Source organism: Misgurnus anguillicaudatus, chromosome 7, assembly GCF_027580225.2.
Source record: "Misgurnus anguillicaudatus chromosome 7, ASM2758022v2, whole genome shotgun sequence".
Lineage (NCBI taxonomy): Eukaryota > Metazoa > Chordata > Actinopteri > Cypriniformes > Cobitidae > Misgurnus > Misgurnus anguillicaudatus.
The window spans coordinates 12,695,437-12,708,662 of record NC_073343.2 but is presented as its reverse complement, the minus strand read 5'-3'; the positions used below and the strand labels follow the sequence as shown (position 1 = coordinate 12,708,662).

At 42.2% G+C, this 13,226-nt stretch overlaps 2 protein-coding genes across 3 annotated transcripts in view; one reads left to right on the top strand and one right to left on the bottom strand.

The window, feature by feature from the left end:
• Positions 1-12,987, top strand: part of trmt61b (tRNA methyltransferase 61B) — an 88,815-nt gene extending 75,828 nt beyond the window's left edge. Inside the window, exons 3-8 of one of the 2 annotated variants that reach the window (XR_012370489.1) lie at positions 5,030-5,060; positions 5,148-7,807; positions 7,889-9,656; positions 9,791-9,946; positions 10,078-10,173; positions 11,850-12,987. The gene's annotated coding sequence lies outside the window, so the exon portion shown is untranslated. Of the gene's footprint in view, positions 1-5,029; positions 5,061-5,147; positions 9,657-9,790; positions 9,947-10,077; positions 10,174-11,849 lie in introns of both variants that reach the window. The other variant, XR_012370488.1, reaches the window with a different exon arrangement.
• LOC129454342 (uncharacterized) lies at positions 482-4,147 on the bottom strand. Its single transcript, XM_073870014.1, has 2 exons — positions 3,301-4,147; positions 482-3,219 (listed from the first exon to the last, which is right to left on the bottom strand). Exon 2 carries the CDS (start codon positions 1,418-1,420, stop codon positions 482-484), a length of 939 nt encoding a protein of 312 aa, XP_073726115.1. The 5' UTR covers positions 1,421-3,219; positions 3,301-4,147.
• Positions 12,988-13,226: the final 239 nt, after the last annotated feature.

Sequence of the window (13,226 nt, the reverse complement as noted above, 5' to 3'; positions counted from 1 at the left end):
CAGTCGGCTACTACTTGCTCCCATAGGGGCCTCTCGACGGGGGGGATCCTAGGGCCGGGCTTAGCCCGAAATAACTCCTCCCAACATTCGGAGAGAACGTTCATACCTAATAGGGCTCGATGGACACCCAAACATCTGTCCTCCACGATAATCACTCCTTTTTGGGGAACCAACACCCCATGAACTTCTAAGTCCGTCAGCCGATAGCCAATATAAGGGATCTCTAGGCCGTTGGCGCCCCGCAACGTCAGCCAGGGGGCCTCCCCTCCTTGGGCACTCTGCTTCCCAAATACTTCCTGCGAGAGACTTTCCGCAAACAATGTCACTTGAGAGCCCGTATCTACTAGGCACTGTATTGTCTTGCCACATACCTTCACCTCCGCCATTGGGCTGTGCCCAACCATCTGGTTTCTAGAATTCCCACGTCTTCCAGGGTCTTCTCTAGGGGTCCCGGCCACACGACCCACTGTGGCCGGTCGTCTTAAAAACCCCCCTCCGATGCCCTGCGAGGCCCACACTGGCGACTGTAATGCCCTGGTTCTCCACACCGATTGCAGATTGGCCGCCCTTGGTCATCCCACTCGAAGCGGGGCCGGTTCAAACGATTCGGGCGTCCCGGTGGCTCTCGGCCCCTCTCAGAGTAGACTCGCTCTCGGGGTGCCGGCCTCGGTTCCTCTCGCGCCCTACTTTGGCGAAATTCTCCCAAGAGGGTCTTAGATAGCTCCGACATCTGCTCTCGGACATCTTTCAACAATTCTACCCTCAGGGCTTGCTTCCAGTCTGCGTGTTCAGGTGGCGCTGCTGTGTTTCCACTTACGGCTGCACATACAGGGGTTTCGGTTACTTCGGCCTCATCACCCTCCAGGGCTAGCGCCTCCTTCTTTAGATCTTCGAAGGTAAGCCCGGGGTCCCTCCGGAACTGGACCCTCAGACTTTGTCTCACGGGGCCTTCTTTCATCCCCAGGAGGAACTGGTCGCGTAACAAAGCTTCTCCATCTCCTAGCCCATGGTCTCGTCGGGCTTGCAGGCGAGTGAACTGCTCCCGCAGCCTGAGGGCAAAAGCTCGAATAGGTTGTCGGGGGCCTTGTTTACAATTAAAAAATTGTGAACGGAGGACAGCTACGGGGGTATGGTCACCATATTGTTCAGCAAGGAACTGGAACACAGTCTGGGCGGTGGCTCTAATTGCTTCGGGGGCGGCTTGTACCTCTCGCCGTGCTTCTCCTTCTAGGGAGTTCAACACAAATTGGAGCCGCTGGGCGGCGCTAAGGCCCTGCAAGTCGGCCAAGTACTCCAGTTGGGCCTTCCATTCGGTCAGGCGTACCTCCGACTCTGCTCCTCCATATCTCTGGACCCATGGGCTGCCCATGATAACGGGTGTGGCACGGGGTGGGGCTGCTGGCCCCGCGTTGTCAGTCATTGGGTGACCTTGGTTACTCAACTCGAGGTGGGACCCTGCCGACTACGCCAAAATCTGTCACCACTAGGGGCTGGCTATGTTTGACTAAAGCCACGCCCCTTTTCAACTCCCACCTCGAGGAGGTCCCCAAAGCCAACCCAATGACCAGACAAACACGGAAACAGGTGAGTAAAATTTAAAACAAGCTTTATTGAATTTAAATATTTAAAAGAACTGGGGAATTGGGGAAAGGGGGATTTAAAACTAATAGGCTTCTTCTCCTCCCTCCAGGGAGACTGCAGCCACGGGCAGACAGGGGCAAAGGCAACAGGGGTGTCAATCACCATAAGCCGGGGGAAAGAGGGAATCGTCAGGCTCCGGCCTGGACCCTGTTAACCGTGGCGCCCTCCTTCTTCTTTCCCGGAGGCAGAACAATTTAGGTGTGACTGGTAGGAGATTTTCCACTGTCCGTGAACCTTTCCTCGGTCCGGCAGGGGGTCCTCGCCCCACGTGCCTTCACGTCCCCCGCAGGTGTCCACTGCGACACAGAAACACGGGTAGTGTGGATTTGGTATGCTTCTCACCGGTTCTGCCGCTTACAGCTCTCGGGGTAGGTAGCGCGTTACACCGTCTGTCCTCCGATTGTTCACTCTCGTCCTCCTTTCTCTCCTCAGGCGGCCACTAGGACACAAAGGTACTGCTACTTGGACCTCGAGTATGTCTCACCGGTTCTGCTGCGTACAGCTTTCTGGGTAGGTATCACATTCACAGTCTGTTCTTCAGTGGTTCACTCTCGTTCTTCTCTCTCTCCACAGGTGGCCGCTAGGACACAAGGACACTGTTACTGGAACTTCGAGTATTTCTCACCGGCTCTGCTGCATACAGCTTTCTGGGTAGGTATCACGTTCACAGTCTGTTCTTCACTTATTCATTCTCGTTCTTCTCTCTCTCCACAGGTGGCCGCTAGGACACAAAGACACTGTTACTGAGACTTCAAGTATTTCTCACCGGCTCTGCTGCCTACAGCTTTCTGGGTAGGTATCACGTTCACAGTCTGTTCTTCAATTATTCACTCTCGTTCTTCTCTCTCTCCACAGGCGGCCGCTAGGACACAAAGACACTGTTACTGAGACTTCGAGTATTTCTCACCGACTCTGCTGCATACAGCTTTCTGGGTAGGTATCACGTTCACAGTCTGTTCTTCAATTATCCGCTCTCGTTCTTCTCTCTCTCCACAGGTGGCCACTAGGACACAAAGGCACTGTTACTGAGACTTCAAGTATTTCTCACCGGCTCTGCTGCATACAGCTTTCTAGGTAGGTATCACGTTCACAGTCTGTTCTTCAATTATTCACTCTCGTTCTTCTCTCTCTCCACAGGTGGCCGCTAGGACACAAAGACACTGTTACTGAGACTTCGAGTATTTCTCACCGACTCTGCTGCATACAGCTTTCTAGGTAGGTATGGCTTTTTCTTCTCCGTAGGTCAGCAGAGGGGCGAAGGTCACACACCACCTCACCGGGTCGAGCGCTGCCCTATCTCCACTGCCCGTAGGCCGATCGAATCCTGGACAGGGGCGCCCCTTTGTAGGGACCGCGGGGGCGGCGGACTCTTTCGCCTCTGACTCTGCGACAAAAGACAGACACAGGTAAGTGTACACCACGAATACTTCCAATACTTCACTCACAGCCCTGGACAGCTCTTAGTCCGCGTCCCTTCGTCCTCCGAAACAACACACAGCGTATGGTAGCAGAAATTTCTGAGGTCGTTAGCCCCTCCGTCCTCTGCCCAGTAGAGAAGATGGATGTACGGGGCTTCGTCTACAAGACACACAGCAACCCACAGCAAATACACAGCACCACTCCAATGTGAAAGCTTATTATTTGTAAAGTCTCACTCACCACGCTATAAGTGCAACACCACAAGGAAAAGCGCCCGGTGTCCTCCACTGCGCTTGGGCTAAATAGGGGCGATGGCAAACACGACCGAAATAAAGTCTCGTTGCTGTGCTGTTTTGGATCTATACTTCCAGCGGCTCGCCCACCACGCTATTATAGGGGCAGGGCCGCCCGTTTCCTCCTCGAGGACTCCAACGATCACACAGGTTAATCTCTGCAGTTTACTCCACACCAACAAGTATACTCACAGCGGATAGCCTTTGTTTACGTTGTACAACAAGGTCAGTTTCCTTCCTGCTTTACTCCTTCAAAAGTACTGGTTAAACCAAAGTTCTTTTCTACTCATCGGATTTTCCGTTTACTCCAGCAGGTCCACCGTCAACTACAGTGAGAGAGGGAGAGACAGAGAAATACAGACAGCCACCACGTCTGACAATGAGCACAGCTCCGTTCCTCAGCACACACTAACAACGACCACAACTGTCATCTAACTGCGCTTTTTATACTCCTCTTTGTACTCCAGTTATCCAATTACTCGGCGATCTCTTCAACTAGGCACAGCTGTGCCCAATCGGCTGATTACAGCCTTCGCGGAGCCGCCGGATGTCCGGTGTTTCTGTTTTTCCGGTCGGGGTGGAAACATCCGGGCGGAACCAAACTTCTTCAACTTTTGGTTCCGCCCTGAAAAATCGTCACCCCGTGACATATTAATCACACATGAGTAACGATACTTTTTTAAATGCACGTGTACAAGGCAAATATTACCTTGAACTTTATTTATATCGTTTACCTAACTATTGGGGATGATATGTAAATCGATAAGGTGATTGTACTGCACACTTTTGCAATTACACAAGTCTAAATGCTTGTTTAAATAAATGTTAATTACTTAACAATCAACCTTATTTAAGTTGTAAAGCCGTTATTTTATTTCATGATGTTCTTTTACTGACCAACATCCACTTTACACGTGGTTGATATCTAAAATGCACGTGTAACATTACGAGGCCAATTTACATTGAACTTTATTTGTTTACCTATACTATTGGGTATAATATGTATATTTAGAAATCGATAAGGTGACTGTACTGCACACTTATGCAATTACACAAGTCTAAATGATTGTTTAAATAAATGTTAACAACCTTATTTAAATTGTAAGGCCGTTATTTTATTTCATGATGTTCTTTTACTGACCAACATCCACTTTACACGTGGTTGATATCTAAAATGCACGTGTACGAGGCCAATTTACATTGAACTTTATTTATATTGTTTACCTATGCTATTGGGTATGATATGTATATTTAGAAATCGATAAGGTGACTGTAGTGCACACTTTTGCAATTACACAAGTCTAAATGATTGTTTAAATAAATGTTAACAACCTTATTTAAGTTGTAAAGCCTTTATTTTATTTCATGATTTTCTTTTACTGACCAACATCCACTTTAGACGTGGTTGATATCTACAAGCAGTTGGAGATTCTAATTTGTTAAAATATAGAGTTAGAGTAGTTTAAACTATTATTATAAATTATTCAAAATAAATGCCATGAATGACACTGACAAATTATTAATTTTTAATTTACATAACAGCATAACCACAATGTCAATGAATTGTAAAGGTAGATTTAGTTGTAACCGTACTTCATGTCAGTAAGATCAGTACATTTATTTACAATTGTTAAAAACTTAATTCTGACATGAACATTTCTTACATTCTTTTACAGATATTGCACTCACTGTTCAAGCTAATGCAAGGTAAGTTGGCAATACTTTATTACAGCACACCTCACAGATAGATAGCAATAAGTATCCATTCACATGTGCATCGTTTGTTTACTGTAGGTGCCAAAGCATGAGGTGGTTATGTAAAAAATGCAGCTTTCAGTCAAACCGAAGACTACAGCTATTAAAACACTTAAGGCTCAAACATGGAAATGCAGGCCGTCAATCATCAATACCATGTCTTCATGCTGATTGTCCTTGTTCATTTAAAACATTTAATGCCCTTCAGATACACTTATCCCGAAACCACATGGAATCAGACAAACCAAGCGAGGTGCTGTCATTTAGGTGTCTAATATGCAGTTCAACCCCATTCTCTTCGGAGAAGCAATATTTTGAGCACCTTAGAAGCCATATGAGGAGGTACGAGGTAGTGACATGTGTGTTCAAAAACTGCAACTTCAGTATAAACATTTATTCAACCTTTGCAACTCATAAACACAGGAAACACAATACACACAGCATTGAAGATTTTAAAACTGAAGTCCTGAAAAAATACCCAAATCCTGCTGCTTTTCAAAATCTAGAGGTCTCTGATGATGACATAGAACTTGATGAAACTTTGGTTGATGCAGGAGAGAACTTGCCTGAAGTTGTAAAGAAGAAGTTTGGACAACTTCTTCTAAAGTTGCAAAGTAATTTCAATGTGTCAGGCAGGTGTATTGATCAAATTGTAGATGACCTTCAGTTCCTATCTTCCTCTGCATCGGCCCCAGCTTTGAAAGATGTTGTTGAGTCCACTTTGAAGAAACATAACTGTGAAGTACATTCAGCAGTTATCTCAGATTTGGTTAAAAATCTTTGTGAATCACACCCTTTAAGTTCAGCTCTAGGGAAAGATGGCCCTTTTTCAACGTCATTTAAGAGGTCACAATTCATGAAAGCAAATTTTTCAGTCGTTGAACCAGTAGAATACATACTACACAATAAAGACAACAGAACATTCCAGTATGTTCCAATATTTCAGTCGTTACTGCAAATCTTGAAGAATGTAGAGGAAAAAGACTTGTTTAGTCAAAGAAAATCTGGATGTGCATCACAATACCAGTCCTTCCAAGATGGATCTCACTTCTGTAAAAATGATTTTTTGGCTGGAGATGAGGACAGATTAAGGCTTATTCTGTATATCGATGACTTCGAAGTGTGCAACCCCTTGGGAACTTCCCGCAAGATCCATAAAGTCACTGCCGTTTATTGGGTGTTAGGAAACTTTCCAGCAAATGCACGATCAACACTAGCTTCTATTAATTTAGCTATTCTGTGCAAAGCAGATGACACAAAGCGATTTGGATTTCAGAAAGTTTTAGATCCCCTCCTACCAGATCTTCAAAGCTTGGAAAAAGATGGTGTTTTTATTCCAAGTTTAGTAAAAATCATGAAAGGCACTGTAGTGAGTGTGGTGGCTGATAATTTGGGGGCCCATTCTTTGGGAGGATTCGTTGAAAACTTTACAGGATCTAATGTCTGCAGATTTTGTCTCGGAGAAAGGTCCCAGTTTCAGACCACAGAAGTAAGATCTGGACTTTATCAGAGGAGAAATAAAGAGCAGCATACTCTGCATGTTGAGACGGCTTTGTCAAGTCCCATTTCCACTCCTTACTATGGTGTGAAAAAACAGTGTGCACTGTCTGAAAAACTACAACATTTTCATGTAACATCTGGTTACCCACCAGATGTGTTACATGACCTTCTTGAAGGTGTTGTTCCATTGGAACTGGCATTGTCATTTCAAGCCTTCATCAAGAAGAAATATTTTTCTCTTGTGGAGCTCAATACTTGCATTCAACAGTTCCCTTATAAGTGGAGTGACCAAACAAATCGTCCACATGTGATTCCTATTCATTTTGCCACAAAAAGAACTGTAGGAGGGAATGCACATGAAAATTGGTCTCTGTTGCGTTTGTTGCCTCTTATAATAGGTTTGAAAGTACCTGAGGATGATGAAGTATGGCAGATGTTAATGACCTTAAAAGACATTGTGGAACTTGCGGTGGCCCCAGTTCATACTGAGCAGAGCATCTGCTACCTTGGCACTTTAATATCTGAGCACCGAAACAGATTTCTGGAAGTTTTTCCTCAAGAAAAGCTCCTTCCCAAACACCACTTTCTCGAGCACTACCCTGAGCTTATTCAGGAATTTGGTCCTTTGGCAGCCCTGTGGACCATGAGATTTGAAGCTAAACATAGCTTTTTCAAAAAAAATTGTAAGACAAACAGGCTGTTTCAGGAACATACTGCTGTCCCTTGCAAAAAAACACCAGCTCATGATTGCATTGCATCTCAATGATTCAAATGTGACAAAGTCATCACTTTCAGTCACAACAACTTCACAAGTCTCTGTGGATGTGCTACAGGATGGCATAAAAGATTTGATCCAACACAGGTATCCACATGCCACAGTGGTGCATGTTGCAAAAAATGTGCACTTCTCAGGCACCAACTACAAACCAGGGATGTTGCTATGTCATGGTTTCACCGCAGACTTGCCAGACTTTTCTGAGGTGTTACAGATTATCTTGGTTTGTAACAAACTGGCCTTCGTTATCAGACTACTAAGCACATGGTACAATGAGCACTTTAGGAGCTATGAGTTGGAACACACAGGCAACATTCAGATACTGAAGCAAAAAGAAATGGTTGACTACTATCCTCTGGCTGCATACACTGTTGCAGGAAGACGACTGACTACCTTAAAGCACTACATTTCCGCTTCTGTTTAGGTGCATGATTATCAAAGTTAATATTGTATTGATTTCATTTTGTAATGAATTGTGTTAATTTATTTTTTGTATCTGTTGCAGATGTGCACCCCAGCAAAGCTGCGATTAGTTTTTGGAGAGAATGATGTTCGCAAATTGGTTCTGCCTCAGGCATCCCCAGTACTCTCCATGACCTCAAAAGTATAATCCAAGAAACATTCAATATTCCAGAATGCTTTACTTTGATGTATGAAGACATGGAATTTGGGGTAGAGTTGCCGCGGTGACGTAATTTTCCCACCGGTTAATCAGCGCGTCACAAACTCGGTGATCCCGGGATCACCGAGTGGGAGGGGCTTATAAATGCGCATGCAGACGTGCACATTTTACTTTCACTTTTGAATTACGCAACTGTTTAAATGCATCGCTTGCGTAAGCTGCGTTAAATCGCCTATGAATTTGCGTGCAATGTGAGTGCAACAGCTGGTTTACTTAAGTGCTTGAGTCAATGTGCGCAGGTAATTCCTTACAGAACCCGCCAGTCCCAAGCAGAGCAACACGCTACTTCTCCATAAAAGCGCTGCTTGAATGATGGGTTTAATATTTTTCTTGATGAAAAACACAACAACAAAACGATCTCGCTTATATTAAACATCATATATGTATATTATAACAAAAACGAGCAAAGCATGCGGCTTCTGTCATCATCTGGTCAGTCAGCTCGCCTTGCAAACTCTGACAGAAATAAATGAAATCTGACACCTGCGGCTGCCCTGTGACGTGATGCGCGTGCAGCCCCGCTGAATTCAGACAACAGACAGTTGTAAGTGTTTGCTCTCTCTAACGAAACTAAATGATTTAATTACACGAAAATATCAAAAAGACGGTGTCGCGGTGGGCAAGTGATATAACCGGTGAGAGGCTGAAGCACCGGTTATCACCGTTTCACCGACTATCGCGGCAAGCCTAATTTGGGGGCCAGTTTTTTAATTTGGACTCCGTAGATGATGTGCAGGATAAATGTACTCTGAAAGTAGTACAAACTGAACCCATCACCCTCAATCTGGTTGTTATGAATAGATCAACTCTACCAACAGAGTCCGATGCCAGGTCATGCAGTTCTCAGGACACTGTTGTGCCAACTCCTCTAAGTGACACTTCTTCTGACTCCACATCCAGCGGATCTCAGGACACTGTTCTTCTATCGTCCTCTGAGACTACCACATCATGCCGTTCTCAAGGATGGCCAACAAAGTTTATAGTACCTAATTTTTCCTTTGATACTGAGCTCTTGCTTTCAGATGGAAACAAAGCCTACCAAAAGGACGGCACCCTCTTGAACAATCATAGAGTGACAAGTAGTGTCCTTGAGACACTTGCAGAGAGGATATTTCTTTACACTGCATATCCAACGGGTGTCCAAATTATGAATGTAGTGGAGATGTTGATTGAAAAGTACCCATGCCTCAAAGAGCCAGGGTCCTTTAATGGACAATATGGATGGCAGCAAAGGATTAAATATAAAATGGGAAATTACCGAGCCAAATTAAGAGGTAGTCAGCTTTCCTGCCCAGAGCTTGAGGTAAACCAAAAAAGGAAGACAAATGAAAACTCTACTCCAAAAGGCGTCAAAAGACCTAGAAAGGCTGAAGTAAATTACTTGCCACCATTTCCATTTGGGGAAACAGAAGAAAGTTTAGAGAAGGAGAGGCTAGATCTCCTTAATGAAATTAGGAAAAAAAACAACAAAAACATAATTGGTGAGAAAATGGAGAAGACTTTCTCCTATCGAAGAAAAGAAGTAGTTAAGTACTGCCCTGCTGTTAAAGATTTCATGGAGAGATGGCCAGCCCTTTTCTGTGAATCTGAGGTAAACTTTTGTTATTTTCTTTGTTGGCCTAATACGCAGTGATTTAAAATAAAAAATTGAAGTGCAATACAAATTTAGTGCATCCAACTCTAATCATTACTTGATTGTGTTACATTTTATTTTCTTTGTTTTAGATAAAAAATGAATTCAGAAGAATCACCACAATTTCCTTGGAGCGTACATTCTTGGAAAAGCTGGACTTCTATACCCCAAAACTCCTGGCTTTGTTTGAGATGAAGGGTGGGGTTGCTGGCATAAGAATTAAACATTTGCTGGATTCACTCAGCCAGGTAAAATGTGAATGTTTTTTTACAATTGTGAATTACTCATGTGATGATATGCTACTTCCTAATTCTGTAAATATGTTATGTAGATGTATACACATTTAATGTTCACTGCATTTTACTTCTGTTTTAAACAGCAAGAAGATAGGCTTGAAGATAGGCGAGATGCTGTGATTCGCTGCCTCCTGTCCTTCCTGGGAGAATCAGCTGAGGAGCTCATTGAAGACCACCAGGTAGGACAGCTTAATTAAATTCAAATTTATTTGTATAGTGCTTTTTACAGTGTACAATGTTACAAGCAGCTTTACAAAAAACACAATGTTGAATGATCAATAAATTGAAACAAATCAAAGAAAAAGAAATAATCAATTAATAGTCTAGTGCTGACTTTGTTTGAAGTCCTTGCATGGCCTGGTGTCATTATTGCACAAGTCTTGGATCATTCAACGTCTTACTGGGAGGCGGGCTCCAGATATGGATATACAATAATTAGTGAAATAATTGGGCGGCAGTGGCTCAGTGGTTCATGTAGGTTGTCTACAAACCGGAAGGTTGGTGGTTCGATCCCCGGCTCCACCGGACCAAGTGTCAAAGTGTCCTTGAGCAAGACACCTAACCCCAACTGCTCCCAACAAGCTGGATGGCGCCTTGCATGGCTGACACCGCCGTCGGTGTATGAATGTGTGAGTGAATGGGTGAATGTGAGGCAACATGTACAGCGCTTTGGATGGCCATAGGTCTGTTAAAAGCGCTATATAAATGCAGTCCATTTACCATTTACCATAGTGAAGCAGTTAGCTGGATACATACACAGCTACATCCATTTATATTTTTTCTTTATTTTGGATGTAGACAGTAGTTGTTTGACTGATATACTGTATGAGGTATTAAACTGTCTACAAGGAAATCTTCCACAATCTTTCTTTTTGTAGAATATTTCTGCATATTTAAAGGCTTATACACCATTGTTACAAAACTTAAAGAACACCCAGTGATGGTCAAGAAGGCAGCACCATACATTTGAATGTCATGTGTATGTAAACTTTTGGACAGGATTACCAGTGTTGTCTTTAGAAATCATTCAAATGTTACCCAAAACACATAACTATTTACACCAAATATCATTTCCAGAGGTTTACACACTCCTGAACAGGAGCGGTTCGTGACTGCTTACTGTATCTAAGGAGGCGTTAATTCAAAATAATGTTCGGATTGTCAAGTGTGTGGTTCCCTTTTTCAAAATATGTGTCCTGCTTGTCGGGAGATCCTGTGTGCATCACATGTTTTGTCAAAATAAGTGCCTGCTGCACACGCGTCAAAACCGTTTATGATAAAAGATATGCTCACATTCACAAAATACACGCACGACACTCCTTTAACAGTAAACTGTGATTACGCATGAGATTATGCGAGTATCTGGCAAACGCGAGCGTCTCTTTTATCATAAACCCTTTAGCAGCAGGCACTTATTTTGACATGACACGTGATGCACACACAATCTCTCAAAGCACAGAACACATATTTTGAAATTACGAACCATACACATGACGGGCTAAATACATGTTGTGACGAACTTTGCATCGTGCGTCCTCAAAAAAAAGAAGTCACCAGCCACCACTGCTCCTGACTCTAAATGTATGGTGCTATCCTTATTAGCATCACTAAATGTTTCTATCTACTGTAATAATTGTGTATGAGTCTCATTATTGTGCTCAATGTAAATGTATAACTCAAACTCATACAGTTACTGCTGAAGAAACTGCATATTTGGTTTAAATATGCAGAAAATTTTAAAGATACTTAAAACTAGTGGACAGTTTGTCCTAGAACAGGAACCCATTGAGGAAAATTAAAAAATTGATACTTTACAGTATTTTAACCACTTTGCAATGATTTGTGTATTTCACAGGATATCAGCAGAGACGTGATTAAGGATACCTTCTCCAGTCATGTCATGAAAATCATTGTACTCAGCAGGTCTGTGGAAGAAGATGCCAGTATGTTTGATGTCATCATTGTCATCGAGGGAACAGAGGTGCTGCTGGGATGTAAAAATCTCACAAATGCTTGTCTTTCACTCATGGGCTGCATTTACTCCCTAAACTTAAGCTATCCCCCAAAGCTGAGAAACACATTTGAAGTGTTTCAGAAAATCTTTCTTGGGCTAGATGCTTTTAAATTTTCTCCAAAGGTTAACTCTTTGCATAGAAAGCTTCTAATGTAATTTGCTAGTTGGGCACTACTTGCACTTATTGTACTGTTTTTGTTTTTGTTTGTTTGTTTTTTACAAGAAAGATTGTTCAAAAAAACAACTTCAACTGCAGTACTATTTTACATTCTTATGCCATTCTTGCCATTCTTATGCATTTTAAGTAATGCAATTCTGCTGGAGACCATAGAGTTTTACTATTATTTTATTTGATGTTTTTGTTCCTTTAGTTTAATCTTATTAAAATTAAAGTACGCTGAAAGGCAGCTACTAGTTTGACATTATTTGCACTTTTTCACTTTTTTTGTTTTTGATGTCTGCAACTGAGGTTGTTGTAAATTGTTTGTTTTATATGTTTATAGAAAGGTTTTATATCTTTAAATGTTTATGCATTTTAATGGACTGTGTGGTTGTTCTAAAAATAGTTTACTGGAGTAAAATGCACTATAGTGCACCATTTACCAGAACCATACAACCGATGGAGTTTTAATATTTGTTTTATGTCATGTTCCCATCTTTAAGGAATCTTAAAAAAATAAAAGTATTCAAGTAAAATGTATGTCAGTGTTATTTTATTGAACACCATTTAAATACATAAACAAGTAATGTTAAAATAATATTTAAAGTAAAGGTTACTCAAAACTTTAAATAATAAAACTAGGATCATTGTGTAAAAAAATTAATTTATAAGCATTACTTAAGTAAAATATATAAACAAACAGTCAATACAATTTACTGGGAAATTCCAAGAAAACTTTACTTGAGATTTTCTAATTAAAGCTACAGTTCCTTGTGTTTAGTTTTTACTTGGAAATTCTATTGAAATTACTCACATTTTCTAAGTGAAAAAACTTTCCTAACTTTTTTCAAGTAAATTGTACTCCAAATTTTTTCAGTGTACATTTGGCAGTCCTTGCAGTACAGTTGCTAACATTTTCTGAAATGCAGAGGGGGCTGAAGCTAGGCCATATGGTACATGACAGAATCTAAATAATCCCTCATGGGTGATAAATGCAGTCAAGTCACGGCTTTCTTCATGTAACAAAAGCTGAAAATAAGCATTCTCCAAATCAATTG

Bases quoted from the DNA above. Each gene is read 5' to 3' on its own strand.
- LOC129454342 (XM_073870014.1), bottom strand. From the start codon at position 1,420: ATGACTGACAACGCGGGGCCAGCAGCCCCACCCCGTGCCACACCCGTT.